Here is a 20,067-nt window from a genome sequence, read left to right on the forward strand (position 1 = left end):
GAACCTAGGTCTCCTGCAAGAATAGTAAATGCTCTTAACCACTTCAGTGCAATTGCAGTATTTTAGAACATCACAATCCCTAATTTAGTGACCCTGTACAACAGACAAGGCTCATTTATACTCTTCTTAAAGGATGGTAGACTAGGTCCTAGATCTCTTTAGAGGAACATACATATTGACATCAGCCTCACTCTTCCATTTTGTGCATTCAGGGCATGGAAGAATTTCTGTTGGTCAGGTGCTAAGCCTCTGCATGTCTATGGAAGGAATGAGGAACTTTGATACATTGAGAGAGGCAGGAGAACCCAGAGACCTGGGTCATCCAGGGAAGATTTAATCCTTACAACTTGGTCTAGTGACCAAAAAACAACCCAGACTCGGGTTTTTACAACTTTTTTAATATATATTTTTATAAACAGGTCACGTGATAAAATAGCACAAGAAACACTTACCAAATATAAGGTTATATCTTCCGCATATACAGGAGAATGAGGTCGTTATGTACAATAAGAAAATGACTTTAGGGGTTGGTTGATTTTGTTTGTGTTCCTTTCTCCCCTTAAATTTTCCTCCTACAGTCATTGGAAATATCACAGCTTCAGTTGCATTAATACTTTGGGCAAATTGACAGCTTCCCCCTCCCTGTTGTGGGACTGTGGGAAGAAGGGCTGAAGAATCTGGCTCCTGACCACTTCAGCCTGGAGCCTTCCTGGCCAACACTTCAGGGGCAGGGAACTCTTTGGGCTGTTGAACTCTTTTTTTTTTTTTTGTCAACAGCATCTCTCTCTCTCTCTCTCTCTCTCTCTCTCTCTCTCTCTCTCTCTCCCTCTCTCTCTCTCTCTCCCTCTGGCTCTCTGGGAATTAGTTACTCTCTTCCAACCAGATAGGGATGTCCCAAGATTGATTATGGGTGCTGTGTCTCCTGGGGCTCAAGGTTGGGAGGGAAGGGGTTCCCAGTCCCTTCCTCAGCACTGCCAAACATATGCCCAGTCCCCTAGGATTTCCAAATGTCTTGGGACCTAACAAAACCTGGTCACAGCCCATTTGTACAGGCAGAGGTTTTGGAAGCTGGGAGAGGCCAAGGAGGACTAGAAAGGAGCCCTCCTTCCTTGGGGTGTGAAGGGTGTGCTGGCCACTGGGAGTTCAGAACGACATCAGTGCTGACCCTGACCCTTGGCCAGGCCCTCTGCAGATTCCACCTGAGGAGACCTATCCAGGGTGAAAGACAGTGCTGAGAGGCCTGAGCTCAGCTGGGGTAGAGGCTGGAGTGGGTGGGCTGCTCCCAAGGCCTGGCAGCCTTGTGGGTGGCTCCAGGTTGGGGTCTGTTGGGTGCCTATTCCACCCTTGCACTTGGGTGGATGGGCACCAGTTAGGCTGATATTGATTATTCCAAGGTCTGCATCCTCCTAAAGCTGTCCCAGCCTGGCCAGGGCCCAAGGATCTGAGGGCCAGGGGGGGAGGAGGAGATGGGGGCACAGAGGACAAGAACTGACCCATATGGCAACAAGGAAGAAGGGGGTGCCACTGGGTCAGGTGGGCATGGGGGAGTTGGGCTCCTCAGGGGGCCATGGCTTTGGCAGTGGCCTGTGACGCCTTATACCCTTGGAGGGCTCCAGGCAGGGAGTAGTGGAAGGTGTGGGAGGCCCTTGGGGGCTCTTCCAGGCCCCTGAGTCCTGGGGGACCAATCCCTCCATCCCCTTGGGCCCTGCCCGGGATGGGGGACAGCACGGGGGAGGCAGAGAGCAGAATGAAGTGGGGGAAGGCAGTGAGGGCTTCTGCACTCAAAGCATTCCCAAAGGACCTAGTCCTCCCCCCCCCCAGAAGGTGGGCGAGAGATGGCGGCGGCTGTGGCATGGTGGAGGGCGGGCGTGCAGTGCGGGCACGAGGGGCATGCACAAAGTCCCCGAGTGTGCGTGCGTGCGTGGGGCTGGCCCCTCTGCCTCTTGCCCCAGGCGGGGATGGAGCAGTGAAGCAGAGGAGCAAAGGAGGCACGGGGCGGGGTTTCCCTCAGCTTGCCCCGTATCCAGCGCAGGGCTGAGAAGTGGTGCTCCGGCAGGAATGGAAGAGGGGCTACTGCCCAGGGCGTGGCGGGTTCCCGTGTCCGGTGCAGAAGCCCGCGCTATTCAATGACGAGGCAGCGTGGCAGGTGCTGCGAGAAGTACTTGAAGAGCTCCGGTGTGGCTCCAGGGCAGTTGGTCAGCTCCAGCTCCTCCAGCTCTTGCAGCTGCACGAGGCCCGATAGCCCCGTGGTGGTCAGGAGCGGGCAGCCTGCAAACGCGGGGCATCGGGACTGCCGCTCAGCAGCTCAGCTCTGCCCGGCAGAAGGGCTGGACTGGGCTGGGCAGGAGGGCAAGGCTGGAGTGGGCAGTGGCCTGCTGGGAGTGGGTCTTACAATAGGCTAATGAAGCAGGACCTGTACTGGGCATGGAGGGGTAAGAATCTGAAATGATAGGCGGGACCTGCACCAGGGCGTGAACAGGACTGGCAGGGACTGCCTAGAGTTCACCCTTCCTCCCGTCCATTTCCTGGGACATGATTTGCCAAAGTCTGAAGTAACTCTATCTGCATAAGGGACCTCAGGAGAGTCACACTGAGTAGGTGTCACTGCCCACGAGGTAGCAAGGGTCTCACCTGCTAGAGACAAGAGTCGCAAACTCCTCATGGCTAACAGGTGCTTCAACCCGAAGTCCTGCACCTGGAAGGAAATGAAAGGGGGTCGTGTTAACTATTTTCACTTGCCTGGGACCTGGAGTCACTAGAAGGGCAAAAAGTGGGGGTTGGAAGCACCCTTGAGGGCCTTAGGGAATCAGAAGATCCCGCTTCATTTGACTGCCAGGCCAAACGAAGGGATCTGAATGGGGCCCAGTGTAGTTCAAGAGTTGTTTGGACTGGTGCTACCCCACCCCACCCTCCGCACCACCCACGGTGTTCTAAATTCCAGATCCCTGGGGGCATGGAGGTACCTGGCAGCACCATCGAAGGTAGAGGCTGCGGAGGGACGACATGGTGGACAAATAGCTGAGGCCAGTGTCCGTGATGCGTACACACCTGTGGTTGCACCAGAGGGGGGACTGCCCACCTTTAAATCACTTCACCCCTTCCCCACCTAAGTCCCTCCCTCCTTTCCAGAAGTGTTCCTACAGCAAGTCCCTGCCCACCCACCACTGCCCTACCTGGTCCCACCACTACACCTGCCCTCCCAGTGGCTTCAGGCTATGCTGAAATTGGGCACTCTATTCTCCATGGCCTTCCCCATCCCAGGAGCCCATGGGAATGGCACCACCCAGTCTTGGCTTCTAGTTCCTGGAGGTCCCACCAGTACCAGCCTGGAGTGTAGGGATGTGTGCACCTGTCCAGCACGAGCTCCTCCAGGCGGTGCAGGTCACAGGCCACGTATTCTAGTGCCATGTCAGTGATCCGAGGGCACCAGGAGAGGTCAAGGCTGCGCAACTTTCTCAGGTTCTCAGCTACAAGCTCCACTCCATCGTCAGTGACCTTAGAGCAGCCTGAGAGGCTGAGTGAGGTGAGGTTGGGCAGACTATGCACCACATTGACCACCCCATGGTTGGTTATCTCCCAGCAAGAGAGCAGGCGCAGTGTGTGGGTGCTGTGGCCCTGGCGTGCTGTGAAGTAGGCCAGTGCAGTGTCAGTCACGTGGTAGGCCTGAAGGCTTAGCTCTGCCAGGTTGGGTAGAAGTTGCGAGATGGCAGCAATGGCATCATCCGCCACATTGATGCAGTCACTGACACTCAGTGAGGTGATCCGTGCACTGAGGCTGGACCACAGGCCAGCCTCAGTGAAATCGTTACAGCCTGACAGCTCCAGGCGCACCACTCCCTGCATCTGCTCCAACATCACCTACAAGCAGGTACAGATGAGAGGTCAGACTATAAGCTCCCCCACTCATACCTGGTACCCATCCTGCCATGGGTAATGAGAGTTGTCTAGGCAGAGTGGAAGAAGCTTCTGGGAATCTGGAAGCAGGCGCCTTTCAGGTGGAGACTTGTGCAAGCATGCATCAAGCTGAACTCCAAGCAGTGCACTTAAACTGCCTGTTATACTTTGCCAATATTCCAAAAGAGAGGCAGGGAATGGGGGACCATGAGCCAGGGCCTGGCCAATGTGGGTGTTTGGAACAGATGATTTGAATATTAAAATTACAATTCAGGTCCTGGGGTAGGGGGAAACAGGGCAGAATGCCCAGATGCTCCTTCAACCCTGGCTCTTAGGAGACTCTCAACTGTCCACTCCCTCCCCCTCCCTCTGACATTCCACTCACCAAGGCCAGCTTCACTAGCAAGCAAGAACCCACATGTAATTAACTACTCTCCTGCCCCAACCTTGTAACCTTAATCATTTTCTTAACAAGTCCATATTTTCACTTTGAATTAGGCCCTGACAATGCTATCTTTGCTACTTTTTGTTCTATGTACACATGAGCATCCCCATTGGCCCCTTAACCTCCCATGTCCATTGGGTTGCTGCTGTCTGTGCCTGCCCCTCCAGCTCTGTCCACTTCTAGCCAATTTTTGGACACACCTCTAGGCCAGCGTCAGTGATGGTGGAGCGTTTGAGGCTCATAGCCTTGACTCCCTTCTTAGAGAGTGCGTAGTTGTCGATGAACTCACAGATGTCTAAGTCAGAGACACCAACTAGGCAGAAGCCCTCAAAGCCTCTAGCAGCGAAGCCCTGTAGATTCACAAACTCCTTCTCGCCTCCAGGCAGCACGTTGTACAGCTCCTTAGCATGCAGCACAGGTGTGAGGCCTGCCCAGAACTTGGGCTGGTAGAGCACACGCCGCCAAGCCTTGCACACCTGGGCTAGTATGCACTTCTCACATGCTGAGAAATACCAGAAGAGCCCATTAAGGATCTTCTCATCTGTGGCCAGTGGTGGCCGCTCCACTGGGGGTCCAGGCACTGAGCCTGGGGCTGGTCCACTGGCTGGGGAGCATGGCCCCCCTGCCAGAGCAACCCGAGACAATGGTGTAGCCAGGCTGGGAGGTGGAAGGGTGGGTGGGGGTGGTGGCTGGCAAGGGCGGTTCTTGGCAGCAGGGGTGCCCTTAGTGATGCTAGCTGCACCTAGGCCGTTGGGTTGGCCAGGCAGCTTCACCAGACCATTTCGAGGCAAGCATGGAGGCTTGGGGTCACCATCGATACCTGGGCTCGACATTTTCCTTGCACGTTCTGTGGATGAGACAGGAGGAACAAGTGAGTCTGCCATATCTGGAAGAGCTGGAGAGCTAGCCCTGTTCTCATCTTTGAGCATCCTCTCCCACAGCACTTCCAGGATCACTCAACAGAAAGGATCCCTAGCACGTGCCTTTTTCTTATGGCAGAAGAGGCAGGCTGACCATATTTACAGCTAGCCCAAGTATCCACATCCTCTCTCATATTCAGTGGCTCAGCCTGCACCGCTCACAGGAGCTTTCTGATGCTTTCATTTCCAATTCAAGGTTAGGAAGAGATGAGTCCTTAATTGCTCCCTCTACCTCTGCTCTCTTGATGCCCACTACTGGGACCTACCCTGCTGAGCAGGATTGGGAAAATTGAAGAAAAGTGCTCCAGAAGTTTTTGACTACTCCTTCATGGAGTGCCAGCAGCCCACAGAGTCACATATCAGCTCTCAAGAATCTGCGCTCCTATAGTAAGTTCTGGCACTCAGGCATCTCCCAATACCTGAACACATGCATTTTCATATTTAAAAAATTACCATTATCTGTGTATAAGTGTTTTGTTCACATGTATGTATGTGTATCTCATGGGTGCTTTGCATCTGTGGAAGTCAGAAGAGGGCATCTCCTGGTATTGGAGTTACAAGCCCCTAGATCCTCCGTAAAAGTAGCAAGTGCCCTTAACCAGTGAGCCACCTCTCCATCCTTGCTGGACACATGCTCTTTAACCATCCACCCAACCCAATGAGGTGTTGTGATATCTATTGTACAAACAAGGAAGTGGAGGCCAAGGCCAAGTGAACTGCTTGTTTGAAGCCATGGCCAGTAGTTAAGTAATAGAGTTAAAGTTTGGACCAAAGCTGGAGGAAGGTCATGGGGAAGGCCAGGGTCAACTGGCCATAAAGCAGGTCTTGATCACTACTCATCTCAGGCCCCCAGACTCCCAGGGCTGCAACTGGGTGGCAGAGTCCATTGTGAATGGACAGTATGGAGGGAAAGGGCAGTGAGATTATCATAATGTCATGACCATCTGCTCTGCATTCCAGATATAAATATCATGTCCACCACTGCCCAACATACAGAAAAGAGGTAGTTTTTCCATGGGTTTCTCTTGCAGATCCAAATGCAACACTCTGGAGTCCAAATGACCCCTACTTTGTTTTTTTCTTCTTCCTTCTTTCCTTTTTTAAACAGGGTTTCTCTGTGTAGCTTTGGAGCTGGTCATGGTACTCACTCTGTAGACCAGGCTGTCCTCAGAATCATGGAGATCCACCTGTCTCTGCCTCCTGAGTGCTGGGATTAAAAGCGTGCACCACCAATACCCGGCTCCTACTTTGAATGTGTGGTCTTGTCTAGCCACTGGTGGTTCCATTTCCTCAACATGAAATCTGGGAGGTAACACTACAGACTCCTCTTGGAGGGATTTGTAGTGTATGGTAGAGTAAGGATTGTATTTTTTTCTGAGTCCCAGAGCTCACCCAAGGGCAATGCATGATCTCCCTTTCTGTATGTATAGGCAATCCCAGAACTGAACTGGATCCACATGTGAGTTAACTTCCTGCCCTACAATCTCAGGGAAGTCAGCAAGTTTCTCTCAGTTCCTCTGTCATACACTCTTACCTGGTCCTCTGTTATACAATCATACCTGGTCTCTGTTATACACTCATATCTAGTTCTCTGTCTTCCTAGAACATGACCAACAACCCAGCTCTGTGCCTAGGGATGGCCATTGGCAGTTCACCCCAGGCCCTCAGTACTATCTCCCTATCACTCTCCCTCCTCGTATGACTCTGGACCTGGGTGGTGGACCAGTTTTTCCACGAGGGAGGTTTTCAGCCTCTGGCTGCTCTTTTGTGCTCAAGAACAGGCAATAACAGTTACACAAAAGCCAGTAGTACTGTAGCTAACACTCCCCAAATGCACACCAGAACAATCACATATTTCAGTTTCACAGCAGACATCCTTCTGTAGGGGTAACCACTATTGTTACCCAAGTCTTTAAACAACAAACCTGAGGCTCTGAGGAGGTACATTTGCATGCCATGGCAAGGGAAGTCTACAGTGTGGTTACTCCAGTTCCCTGAGAGCAATATAAGGAAGGGGGCCTGTTGTAGGACAGCAGCATCTATGATGGGAAAGGATGAGGTTCTTCCTTAAATTCTTGTCCAGCACCACCCACATTCCTGGGAACTGTGCTGAAGATGGAGAGACAGCTCCAGCCAGAATACCTGCCATATCTCTGATTCTTAGTCTGCATACTCCTAGACCGCCCATCTAGCCTCAGCCACTAGGCTTAGTAAACCCAGCGCTTTCGGAACCCCGGGAACAGTACCATGGACAGCGCCCGCGCTCATTGGGGTCAGCTAGCCTTTCTGCATGCACCAGACAGTGGAGCAGAGAAAGGACGATTGGTGGCTCCCGCAAACCCAGATCCACAGGAAGAGGCAGGGGGAGAAGCCGCCCGCTTGGCTAGGATCCGGAGGAGGCTGCGGAGGCGGTGCCAGGGGAGAAATAATCCAAGAGCTATGCCGATTTAGGCTGAAAATGCTCCCAGCCGCGGGTGTGCACGTGGAGTGCCTGAGTTGCTGGGGGCGTGTGGGGGGAGATGCACGTGGATGCCCCGGGCATTTGCGGGGCTCCTTCCTGCCCCTCGCGGCAGCTCTGGAACTCACGTTTGCAGTAGCACACGATACCCTTCCTAACCCCCAGACTTAGGCCAAGTAGGTGAAACCAGGCCTGACTAAATCCCTCATCTAGGCCCCTGCTTTTGGTGGAAGGCACATCTCCACAGAGGCAATTCTGCTGCTCCCCAGCATTGTGCTTGGTGGTGGTGGTGGGGGTGTTTCTCACTGCTTCTCCCACTTGGGGCATAATTAACCAAGCCCAAGAACCCCCTGTACTGTGGTTCAAAAATGGGCCCAAGGAAGGGCTGAGGCTTTCAGGGAAAGCTGAGCACACAGTAGAAGACTGGAACTTTCCTGCCAGGTAAGCAAGAGGTTATTGACTGGCTCCAGCAGAGATCTTTCTACCTGTCCCTGTTATTTAGCCAGATGGTGACCTAGGACCTGCTCCCATGTGTAGAAACAGATCTCATTATGTAGCTGAGGTTGGCCTTATATTTACAGCAATCCCACCACTATGGGGTTACAGATATGCACTACCATGTCCAGCGATAACCCCTTCTTGATGCTGCAACTCCTTTCTCCACCCAGGGTGGCTCCTTAGCCTGTTTGGAGTTGCTTGCTAGGAGGGGGAAGGATCAGTGGCTGCCTCTCCCTTCACAGATGAGTACCTTAGGAGCTAATACTGGGGAGATCTGAAATGATGGATGACTGGTTACAACACTCAGTCTCAGGCCCTGTGTTTGGTGCTCAGTTTGGAGTGGAATTCTGAGTCAGCTCTAGGCTGCAGAGGAGCTTGAGGTCCCTGAACCCATCCCATGTTAGGAGACACTGGCAACTTCCTCAGTTGCCATGTCTTCATCAGCACCAGCCTCATCAAGGGCTAGAGCTGACTGTGGTCTTCCAATTCCCTAGAGGACTCACTGTGGACATAAGGAATGGTGGGCACAACGGGGCTCCTGGGAAAGCTCCAGTACTTGGTGGTTTCCAGGCTAACAGTACACAAATCCTGGTGTATCCAGTCATTGGACCTTGAGTCCTCCAGCCCTGACTTCTTGCCCAACCAGACCTCTGCCCTTTCCTCTTCTCCTATTGCCCCCTCACCTGGCCAAATGATGGCCCCTGCTTGTTCCATGCATAGGTTTTCTCAGATGTAGATGAGTGCTGCCTGCCTCCATATCTAGGATCCCTTGTACTTTGGAAAAAGTACCTTTAGATGTCACCCATCACAGAGGCTGTCATGGCTATCTGTCTCTCCCCTTGGCCTGGTAAGTCCTTGAGGACAAATTGCATCATGACTATGTGGCTTCTGGGTACTTATGAAGGAATGAACAAGAACTGGTCGCCCAAACTGCCAGGGGTGCAGTTGCCTGAGCCTTGCAGGCTTGGCTGGTCAGTGGGGCAGGAGCAGCTCAAGAACTCAATTCCAGGTACAACCGTGGTCAATATTTCTAGAGGAGGAACCAGACTGGTGTCAGCACTTAACTCCCCAGTCCCAGTGAACTTGAGGTGCAGATATTGGGGGACAGGAGCTCTTGCATCTCTTTTTTTGGCTAAGCCCCCTCTGGAATTTCATGGCTAAAGAATATGGCTGTCTGTCCCCTAAATCTGGCCTGATCCCAAAGAAACAGGAACCACCAAGATGATGGGGAGAAGGCTCTGTCCTCCCAGCATCCTCTGCCTCATTACTCTCTGGAGCACCATTGAGGAAAACAAGGCTCAGAGAGGGGTCTTCTTGAAGCAAATATAAATACAACTTGTCCCAGGACTCCAGGGTTTTCTGATTCCCAAACCCTCAGACCAGGAACACATCTGTTGCATTTTACTTCTCTTTCTTCTGCCTCATTGGGTCCTGTGTCTTCCTGCAATCTGGCTAGTGGCCTCTGCACACAGTTCTCATCCAGCAGGGTCTCTACTATAATCCTGAAGTCCCAAAGGCTGCCAACTACATGCCCACCAATTTCCCACTCCTCACAGCTATCACTCCAGGGGCTTGCCCCTTGTCTCTGACATAGTCATTTCTGGGAGCACCAGGTCAGGATGGAGCCACCTTGGATGCTGATTCCTAGACTGTATGGGACCTTCCCTGATCATCTCATGCTTGAAAAAAATAATTCAAATACTCATATCAAACTCAGTCTGTGGTGATAGTCCCAGGACTGGGGTGACAAGCAGGGGCGCAGTGAGGCAACATGTTCTGTGACAGTGCTGTGACTCAGGCACATTCACATCCCTGCCACATTGCACGTGTCAACAGCAGCACTCTCCTTCCACCCCCTGCTGGAGCAGCCTCTGGAGGTGATCCAGGGATTTCAGGATGGGGAGCCCCTTGGCCCAGGGGGTACACAGGCCTTGAGAAGAGTCCACATTGATGCTCCAGCAGACAGAGGCTCTGCAACCAAGCTACAGGCAAATGGCCTCGAGGTAGCGTGGAATAGATGCCTGGCTTTAGCTTATCAGGTCTCTCCTGCTCTGGAGAATGCGACCTCCAAGAGATAGGCCCAAGGCTCCTCTAGACACCTGCCAAATGCAGCCCAGCTACGCTCTCTGTGGCCAGTTTGGCCATTGAACCACTAGCAGGGAAGGTTCAGGGCCTCGCTTTGCTGCCATCCCCACCTTTCCCTGTGCCGCTGCTGGAAGGTACATCAGTGATTCCCACAGGTGAGGACAGTTGAGCAGTGCCAGCCAGAGCCTTCTCCTCTGTTTCTGGAATCCACTTGCCTCAATCTTTCAGGACTTCCTGGGTCTAGACCCCTTATTCCCAGAAGCACTTGCTTTAACTTCAACAATGGGAGAGAGAACCTATTCAGGTGTCAGAAAGTATTTGGGAAAAGGGGAATACATATGTATCCAGGACTCAGGGGTAGGGGTGGCTAGGGAGTCAAGTAGTTAGGGTTGCAGGAAATGGGGCAGCTGGATCCTAGGCTATTTCAGTACCACCCATGTTTTCAGCCTTGAATCTCCCAGCCCAGTCCTCGGATCACTTCTAGACAGGACTCGGGCAGGCTTCTGACCTCGTCTAGCCAGCCCCCAATCGTTCCAGGCTCCCTTCCCAACCCCCACCTTCTGCTCTGAGGCTGCTGTCCAGCACCACATCAAAGTGATGGGCTGGAAGAGTGGGTCTTGTGTCCAAAGGAGCACCAGAGAGGCCTGAACAGACCTTGGTCAGTGGGCCATGATACAAGATGGCAGTGGAAGTCAGCCCTCAAAGAGGGAGCAGGTGAAGTGGCATCTGCCATCTGCTCCTGGGAGGTCAGCTGCTGGCTTAGGCTGGGAGGGGCTAGCAGGAGGGCTGCTAGGCCAGATCCAGGCCTCAACAGTGCAGCCTTCTCTCCTGGGATAAAGGATGGGGAGGATACCCCACTGACCTAACATCCCAGAAGGACATAGAAGCCCTGTTCAGCAACCTCAGGGTGCCCATTCCCCAATTTGAAGCCTTCCAACCTTGGCCAGGGTCCATTTCCTTCTTTATAACCAAAGACATGCCAGCCCACTCCCTCTGCCTCCCTGTGGGCGGCAGTTCTATACCAGCTCAAGTCCAGAAGGTGTTCAAGGCCCCTAGGCCACATATCCACATGGCTCCTCCCGTTTAATTGTAACAACACCTGTCACGTCCTCCAGTCCGAGGCTCATAGAACTGGAGAGAGGAGAGCCCAGAACCAAGCCAGAAGGAGTGGGGGCTGACTGCCTGCAATTTCGCGTCCTCGCAGCCACGGTGCTTCCTCGCAACCGGTTCCATGGTACCGACCCACAGCCTGACCACCTTGCTGATGGCGAGCGTGGTGCGATGAGGCCGGCTTCTGGGACTGGGGACTGTGGAGCGACCCTCTGGCCCAGCCGCCGGATGGAGAGGTGGGGAAGGGGCTACGATTACGTAAGCCCTGCTCAGGCGGCGGCGGCCGCGGCGCAGTCCCAAGTCCCCACCCCGCCCCCTCCTCATTGTAGCCTCCGCGGAGGCAGTGGCTCGACCTGGACCCTCCCCTCCCCGCAGCCTGGCAGCGCGCGCACACACCTTACCTCGGCCAGGGCTTCTGGCTCATGCCACGCTGTCCGCCGGGCGACCTCGCGTCATGGGGAGCCCAGCACCAGAATCGCCAAACGCGGAGGCGGACAAGGTGCTGGACTGGCTAGCAGGGCCCGACTGCACCCGGCGACCGGCGCTCCGCGCCAGGGCCCTCTCGGCAGAGCCCAGAGCGGAGCTCCCCGGTGGGAGAGGATCCGCCGCCCTGAGCCTCCCACCGGGGAGGCTGAGGCTGTGCCCAGATAAATAAGGCCGCTTTGCAGGGAGCCGGGCGGGCGCCTCCTCCCTCCCTTTGCCCTCCTCCCTGCGCTCCTCCTCCGCGCTCCTCCCCGCGCTCCTCCGCGGCCGCCGCCGGCGCCGCGCGTGCCCCCCGCCCGGCCCTAAGAACCGCGCCCTCGCGCGCTCCCGACGTCCGGACCAATCCCGGCTCTCGGGCCAGGCTGAGGTGTCGAGAATCCCGAGTCCCGCCCCGCTCCGCGCAGCGCGCTCCCGGTGCGGTACCGACGGGCACGCGCCAAGCACCAGCACCCGCTCAGCGGCCGGTGCTCGCACAATAACAAACCCCGCAAGCTGCGCATTTGGGAGGACATTCGAGGGAAAAGCAGGGCGCGCGGCCGAAGAACAACTTCGGGTGCTCGATCTGCACGAAGCGGTGGCAACCCAGAATCCTGCCTGCTGAAGAGAGCTGGTGTCCTTGGCGCGAGCGGTTAGCAGTAGAGTTCCGAATTCTACGCAGATCCGGCCCTGTGTGCTCTTGCTTGGATAGCCACCTGCGAGGAAAGGGAGAGACATCAGCACGATCGCAACTCCACACACACCCCTTCCGCATGGCAGAGGGCAAGCCTCTGGGATCTCACATCCCTTCCTTTCCTGCTGCTGAAGAACCCTCCTTCGTGGTGATATAGTCACACACCAGCAGAAACCTGCAAGCAAATAACTAAAGCGAGTGTCAATGAAAACACGACAGTGTAGTGATAGTAGGAAGAGGTTATTTCTGAGAATGTCACAAACTATTTGGGACAACCCCCCTCCTCGAGGGGTGAGAGACAGGGATCAGGAATGGTTCAAGAAGCGGTGTGCAAAGATCCTAAGGCCTTAAGGAGTTCTTCAGGTTCCCTCTGGAATGAAGTGTCGGTCAGGTGGTAGCAGTCCATATGTCCCAGGGCAGGTGGTTTGTATAAAGGCTACCGGATAGCCGGGCCTTCCAACAGGCTAATGGAACCCCAATCTGGGGTCTCTTGGGAACAGGGATAACAGATGTGGGGATAGCAGAGTAGCATCTTTGAAGGGAGGAGCTGCGGGGTGAAGTGTTCTCAAATTTGCCCAAGTGGCGTTGGGAAATATGGTCTCGTGGGACTGTGAGCAGGGGAAGTAAGCTGGATCCTGGCTGGTGTGTGTGTGTGTGTGTGTGTGTGTGTGTGTGTGTGTGTGTGTGTACCTGGAGGTGAGAAGTTGATATTAGAATCCTCCTCTACCATTCTTTTATGTTTTATTGTTGTTGTTTTGAGACAGGGTTTCTCTGTGTATCCCTGGCTGTCCTGGTACTCCACCTATAGACCAGGCTGGCCTGGAACTAACTGAGATCCACCTGCCTCTGCCTCCTGAGTGCTGGGATTAAAGGCGTGCGCCACCACTGCCAAGCTTTTACCCTGTTTTTGTTTTTGTTTTTGTTTTTTTTTTTTGAGACAGAATCTCTCACTTAACTTGGGGCTCACCATTTACATTAGCCTGACTGACCTGCCAGTCCTCAGGATCCTCCTATCTGCCCTTCAATGCTGGGGGTACAAGCGGGCACTTCACCCACAGAGCTTTTCCCTAACCCATCACACCCTCCTTTCTCTTTCTTTTTTCTTTCTTGGGGTGTGTGGATGGACAGGCAGGTTCTCTCACTGGCTTGGAACTAGCTGACCAAGTAAGCTAGGCTGGCTGGTCACTGAGCCATAGGATATGCCTATGTTGGCCTTTCCAGCACTGAAGTTACAGCCACATGTCACAAAATTCAGTTTTTTTTTTTTTTTTTTTTTTTTTTTTTTTTGGTTTTTCGAGACAGGATTTCTCTATGTTTTTGGAGGCTGTCCTGGAACTAGTTATTTTAGACCAGGATGGTCTCAAACTCACAGAGATCCACCTGCCTCTGCCTTCAGAGTGCTGGCACTAAAGGCGTGTGCCACCACCACCCAGCTCAGCTTTTTTTTTAGTTAAAAAAGTTTAAACCAACAATCAAACTCAGGATCTTGTGCTTGCAAGACGACTGATTGTTTTCTTTTTTCTCCCTTTCTTCCTTTCTTCCTTTTGCTTTTCAAGACAGAGTTTCACTGTGTACCTTTGGAGCTTATCCTGGAACTTGCTTTGTAGACTGGTCTGGCCTTGAACTCACAGAGATCTGCTTGCCTTGCCTCCCAAGTGCTGGGATTAAAAGTGTACACCACCACTGCCACATTGCCAGGCTTACAGATGATTTCTTTCCAAGGCTTTTTTTTTTAAATATTTTTAATATGATGAAGCACTGTTCTTACAGTGGGGTCATTGAGTCCAGCTTGCCATAGCCAGGATCAAGGCAGGCTTCTGTGTGGCTGGGACTGGAGTGTCACTATCTTGCCTGGATATGGATCAAACAAGGTGGATTGTCATGGGACAGAAACTGGTGTAGATATTGAACCACCAGAGGGTGTCCTTTCCACTTATCTAGTTATTGTCCTTAGACAGGTAGCCAGCCAATGGGTGGTAAGAAGGAACCTTGGGCAGAGTGTGCTGTGCTGTGCTGTGCTAAATGCCTTGGCCTGGCCTTATGATGACCACACCCAAGTGTGAAAGGTATGAGGGAGGCCTAGGCACACAGTTGCCCTGGAACAGGTCCCAGAAAGTAGTTCTGTTTTTGAAAAAACAGCAATGAGGACACTTAGAAGATTATTGAGCACTGATCTGGGGGTGGGCCTCTCCTGCCTCCTCACATCAAGGGACCCACCAGCTTCCCTCTACTTCTGCCATACTCCCCAGATCAGACCTGTTTTCTCCTTCATGACATCATCGGTTTTCTTCTTACTGATCTCTTCCCCTCCTTCCTGCCTATTTTCCTCAGGGGTCAGTTGGTATGCAGTAATGGCCCATCAGCCTTAGCCTGCTATCTTCTCTACAGTGATCTGTAAGACTCCGGTTCCTTGGTCTCCACAAGAGCCAGGAGTGGACCACATCCTCATCTGCAGCACCTCTCTTACCTGGAGCAGCCTCTGTCACCTGGCCCTGAATGGATCTATTTGGCTCTCAGATTTGGCTGTCCTCCTAGGAACTTTCATTTCCATGTCTGCCCACAACACTGGAAACTTCTCAGTCTGGGTCTGCTGGCTTTCTGATGGTATAGTTACAGTGGTATAGTTACAGAACCCCTAGAGGGCCAAGGTGGGGTTGCCTGGGCACCCAGAAGAGCACGGGGAGGGTGTGCACACACACACACACACACACACACGTTGTCCTGGGGACAGGGAAACTGGCTTTTGAAGACCCTTCATCAAGGATTCCTGATTGCTTTTGGAGAACAGTTTACCTGAGACAAGGTCCAACTGGTTGTACAGGTGACTTTTCGTTTCTTTGCAGAATAGGAGGTAGCGTGTAGGACCAGTTCAACCAGGATGCTCTCTCTTCTTGGGTTAGTGTTAAGGGACTGATATTGGGGACATCTATGAACTTGGTTCCTAAGGATACAAGTCTCTCAGTGGAGAACACTGACCTGGAGCATCCTCACCTAGAGGACTCCTCATTTGATGCTCTCTCAGTTGGATCATCTTTTAATTGAAATATAGGTAACTGGAGTACCCCTCATGTGGAACACCCTCAACTGGAGCACCTTTGAACGAAAACACACTTAACTAGAGAACCTTTCACCTGGAGCACTCTTAGTGGGAGCACTCATTACCTGGAACACTTCTCACTTGGAGCACCCCTCTCTGGAGACATCCCTCTTTTAAAACTACTCCCATCATCATCACCCTTACCTTGATGTCAGAGCACAGAGGCCTGTCTCCTGCCCAGGACACTGGGGTCCAACTCTATAGGAACGGGGATTCTGCAGACCTGGGGCTGCTGGCACATTTGGCTTAGAGAGCTGAGGGAGCATCAGGGAACCACTCCCTGAGCCTAGAGTGATGACTGCACATGTTTCCCAAATCTTATCACAGGAGCTCCTCAGGCATGTCCTTGTGAAGCTCTAGTGTGGAGAGGGAGACACATGGCTGGGTCTCATTCTTCCCCAAACTCCTTCTGGGAAATGTGACTGGGTTCTAAGAAAGAGTGCCCTGAATACTTCAGTACTTTATTGGTGGTGAGCAACCCCCTCAAGGACAGAGTGAGTCATATTGGGTGTAGATAGGTACTTTGTGGCCCTGAGCCTCTCTACCCTCTTTTCCTACCTCTCCCTCCTTTACTTACTGTGTCTTTCTTTTTCCATTCTCCTTCCTTTCCCCACCGATATCTCCTGTTTCTCCACCCTGTCCCTGCCCAGAGCCAGAGGCTCAAGAACACTGAGGAGAAGCAGGTGGGGCAGCTGTCACCTAACTGTCCAGATGACAAGGTAAGGGCACCAAGGTTCCCTGGTGGCCTCTGCTCTGGCCTGGCCCGCCCCCTGTCAAGGCTGAGGATGACTCAGGGCCCAGCTGTCACCTCAGCAGCATGAGTCGTCGCCTAGTGATGGCGGTCTCCCAGCAACAGTCGTCTCCTAGCAATGGGATATTTTCCCCTGGCCCTGGCTGGAGCCAGTGGCTATTTATAGCTCAGCTTCAAATCAATCAGCAGCTGCATTTTGAACTCCTCAGGAGATGCAAGGTGCTGCAGGGTGGGCTTCTCAGCAAATGAAAACAAAACAAAACACAGAGATAGAAACCTTAATGCCGACCCCTTGAAGTGCTGGGCTGAAGATGGGTGCCCCAGCTCCCCATGAGAATGCTTGGGAGCTGGCAGCTATGATTATGTCCTGGATGAGGTCTCTGTGTTCAAGGGGCTGATGGGCAAATCACCCTGAAGCTGCTAATGTCCAGCTGGGTATGATGACTAAAGTCAGTGATCACAGTGTGTGCCACTGGTGCACTTTACTGGGTTCCCTGATATCCCCTGCCCATCAGTTGTAGGAACTGTCTCCCATGTTCACACCCAGCAGCCCCACCCATGCTCAGTCCTGGCTGTAATGGTCCTGGTGCCACAGGTCTAGCTAGGGACAAAGAAGGGTCTCTGGTCAGCTACATTAGTGCCCATCTGGCTTCAAGTGAAATTTGAGATCTGTGAAGAGGGGGGTGGTCTTGGGCAGGCAGGAGACTTGTCCCCTTTTTTAGTTTTTCTCACAAGATCAGGAAGTAACCTAAATTCACCCACTGCCAGTAAGTCTAGGGAACTGGCCCTGCCATTTTTTCCGTTTATATTTTGTGGTTGTGTTTGTTCAAAGCTCTATGGTCCTGGGACCATCGTGTCAACTCTCCTACATGTATCTCTTCCCCCAAATTGCCTTGTTAGATGGCCTGCTAATTGTGAGTCAGCTCCTATTTGCTGTCAACTCTCCTGCTGCATGCTGGGGCTATCTATCCTCCGCTCTCAGGGCCCGGCACACTATGGGTATGGCATCAATGTCCTAAATCTGCAAAGGCCAGTGTTACAGGGGACAGCCATGACTGGAGGTGGGCAGCCTGAGCAGTAACACTGGAAATAACACCCGAGGCTTCCCTTGGCTGCTACCCACTGCATCCTATGAAGTGCAGTACAACGCCCTGGGGAAGCCAGGGCAGGAAACAGGTGTCAGGATGGTTTCCAGCTTGAACAACCCCTGTGATGGCTAATTTTGGTTGTCAACACACTTGGGAAGAGAGAAACTCAATTGAGGAATTTCTTCCATCAGATTGGCCTGTGGGCATGTCTTTGAGGCATTTCCCTACCCCAGAGCACCTCTCTCTCTCTCTCTCCCTCTCTCTCTCTCTGTCTATCTATGTCATATTATGTATGTAACAATAATAATAAAAGAAAAAGAGGCTTGTTTTTTTTCTTAAGACAGGGTTTCTTGCTGGAGATATGGATCAGAGATATAGAGCACTGGCTGCTCTTCCAGAGGTCCTGAGTTCAATTCCCTGGGAACCACATGGTGGTTATTATAGCATCTATAATGAGATCTGATGTCCTTCCTCCTCTAGCCCACAGGGAGAACACTGTATATACAATAAACAAACAAAAAAATAAATAAATCTTTAAAAAAAGATGGGGTTTCTCTGTGTAGCCTTGGTTGTCCTGGAACTCATTCTGTAGATCAGGTTGGCCGCAGACTCAGAGATTAGCCTGAATTGGCATTTTCTTATCTCTTTTTTAAAATAGGATTTATTTATTTATTATGTTTACAACATTCTGCCTCCATGAATTCCTGCATGCCAGAAGAGGGCACCAAATTTCATTATAGATGGCTGTGAGCCACCATGTGGTTGCTGGGAATTGAACTCAAGACCTTTGAAAGAGCAGTCAGTGCTCTTAACCCCAGATTGGCATTTTCTTAATTGCTAGTTGATGTAGGAGGACTCAGCTATAGGAGGGGCTATTCTTGGGTAGGTGGACAAGCCAGAGAGAGCAGGCCAATAAGCGGCATTCCTCAATGGTCTCTACTTCAGTTTCTACTCTGGTTTCTTTCAATAATGGACCGTGATATGGAAGTATAAGCCAAATAAACTTTGTACTCCCAAAATTTGTTTTGATCAGTATTTTACCATGACAACAGAAAGTAACTAGAAAACCCTCTTTGAGTCAAAGGTCTTGAGATGCTGTGGCTGTTGGCTAAAGCCAGGCAAACTATCAGTTTGGAGCAATCATTGTGATCTCTAGCTTTCTAGAGGAGGCCACAAGCTTCCACGCACCATTTCACAACTTCTTGAAGTATACCTATGTTTTATTTGAGTGCCTTTTGTGGTTTTTGTTTTGACTTGTGTGGGATTAATGACCCATTCCTTAAGGTAAGGGCACTAAATTTTGAGACACCCAAGGAAACCTCCAACCAGAACATAAATAGTTAAGAGTTACCTGAGTTTTGGGGTGTCCTCATTTATCCATTTGCTTCTTTTCCTCTGGGTTTCTATCTATAAACACCTGTACCAGGTATGCTGGATCCTGAGGCTACTCATGACTCTCTGGGACCTATGCCCACGGGCAGCAGAGTTCTGACAGCTAATGATGTTCAAATGTCCTTTCCCTGACAGTTGTGGAAGAGGCATCTGTTCTGCTCTTCTCCCAGGGTGATAGAATCATTGTTATGCTGTTTAAAGATGAAGATGGGGATGGAGAAGTCTGCTATAAAGATTCAGGTCAGATGAGAACTTTTTTCAGACCAGGTTACCCCTTGGAGTCCCTCTATTGCTAGGACTGAAGCCATTTCTTCTGGAGAAGGCTAGGGTAGGGAGTCAACTCCTTGAAACTGGCCCACTCATGCCCCATATCACCATTAGAGGGCGCCTGCAGACTACTGTCTGCCTCAGAGGCCTGGGCTGAGGAGACTGCCAAAGAATAACCAAAGTGCCCTGCAACTTCTTAGGCGGGGACAGCTGTGGTTGACCCCTGGATATCCAGGGTTGACCCAGGTGTTCTATGTCCTTCTGTGAAATAACTTGGCATCTGCTATGATTTCGTCATGTTGTGTGATGTCTTTTAATTGAAAATATTTTATTTATGATTTATTTTTTAAACTTTTAAATGTGTGTGTGTGTGTGTGTGTGTGTGTGTGTGTGTGTATTCATGTGTTCATGCATGTGAGTGTATGTGCCTGTGGAGATAAATTTGTCTAATCTCCTGAAGCTGGAGTTACATGCTGTTGTAGTCCTCTTGATGTGGATTCTGGGAACACATGTTCAGGTCCTCTGCAAGTGAAATATTGTGTTCTTAACTGCCAAGTCATCTCTCCAGCCCATTTTATTTTATTATTATTTGTTTGCTTGCTTTCATGAGACAGAGTTTCTCTGTACCTTTGCAACCTGTCCTGGAACTCTCTTTGTAGGTAAGGCTGTCTTCAAACTAACAGAGATCCATCTGCCTCTGCCTCCCAAGTGCTGGGATTAAAGGTGTGTGCCACCCCCCCCAGCTTATTTGTTGTTTATTGAGACAATGTTTTTATGTAGTACTGGCTGTCTTGGAGCTCTCTAAGTAGACCAGGCTGGCCCCGAACTCATAGAGATTCTCCTGAGGTAAGCAGATCTCTGTTAGTTGGAGGCCAGCCTAGTCTACACACTGAGTTCCAGGATAGCCAG

At 51.8% G+C, this 20,067-nt stretch overlaps 1 protein-coding gene across 1 annotated transcript; it reads right to left on the reverse strand.

Moving 5' to 3' along the window:
- Window positions 1-377: 377 nt before the first annotated feature.
- Fbxl16 (F-box and leucine rich repeat protein 16) lies at window positions 378-12,105 on the reverse strand. The gene is made up of 6 exons (XM_051181084.1): window positions 11,812-12,105; window positions 4,540-5,186; window positions 3,350-3,858; window positions 2,964-3,048; window positions 2,632-2,695; window positions 378-2,268 (listed from the first exon to the last, which is right to left on the reverse strand). The coding sequence occupies exons 2-6, from the start codon at window positions 5,170-5,172 to the stop codon at window positions 2,120-2,122; spliced, it is 1,440 nt and encodes a 479-aa protein (XP_051037041.1). The 5' UTR covers window positions 5,173-5,186; window positions 11,812-12,105; the 3' UTR covers window positions 378-2,119.
- Between the last annotated feature and the right edge of the window lie 7,962 nt (window positions 12,106-20,067).

Source organism: Phodopus roborovskii, unplaced genomic scaffold, assembly GCF_943737965.1.
Source record: "Phodopus roborovskii unplaced genomic scaffold, PHOROB, whole genome shotgun sequence".
NCBI classification, from domain to species: Eukaryota; Metazoa; Chordata; class Mammalia; order Rodentia; family Cricetidae; genus Phodopus; species Phodopus roborovskii.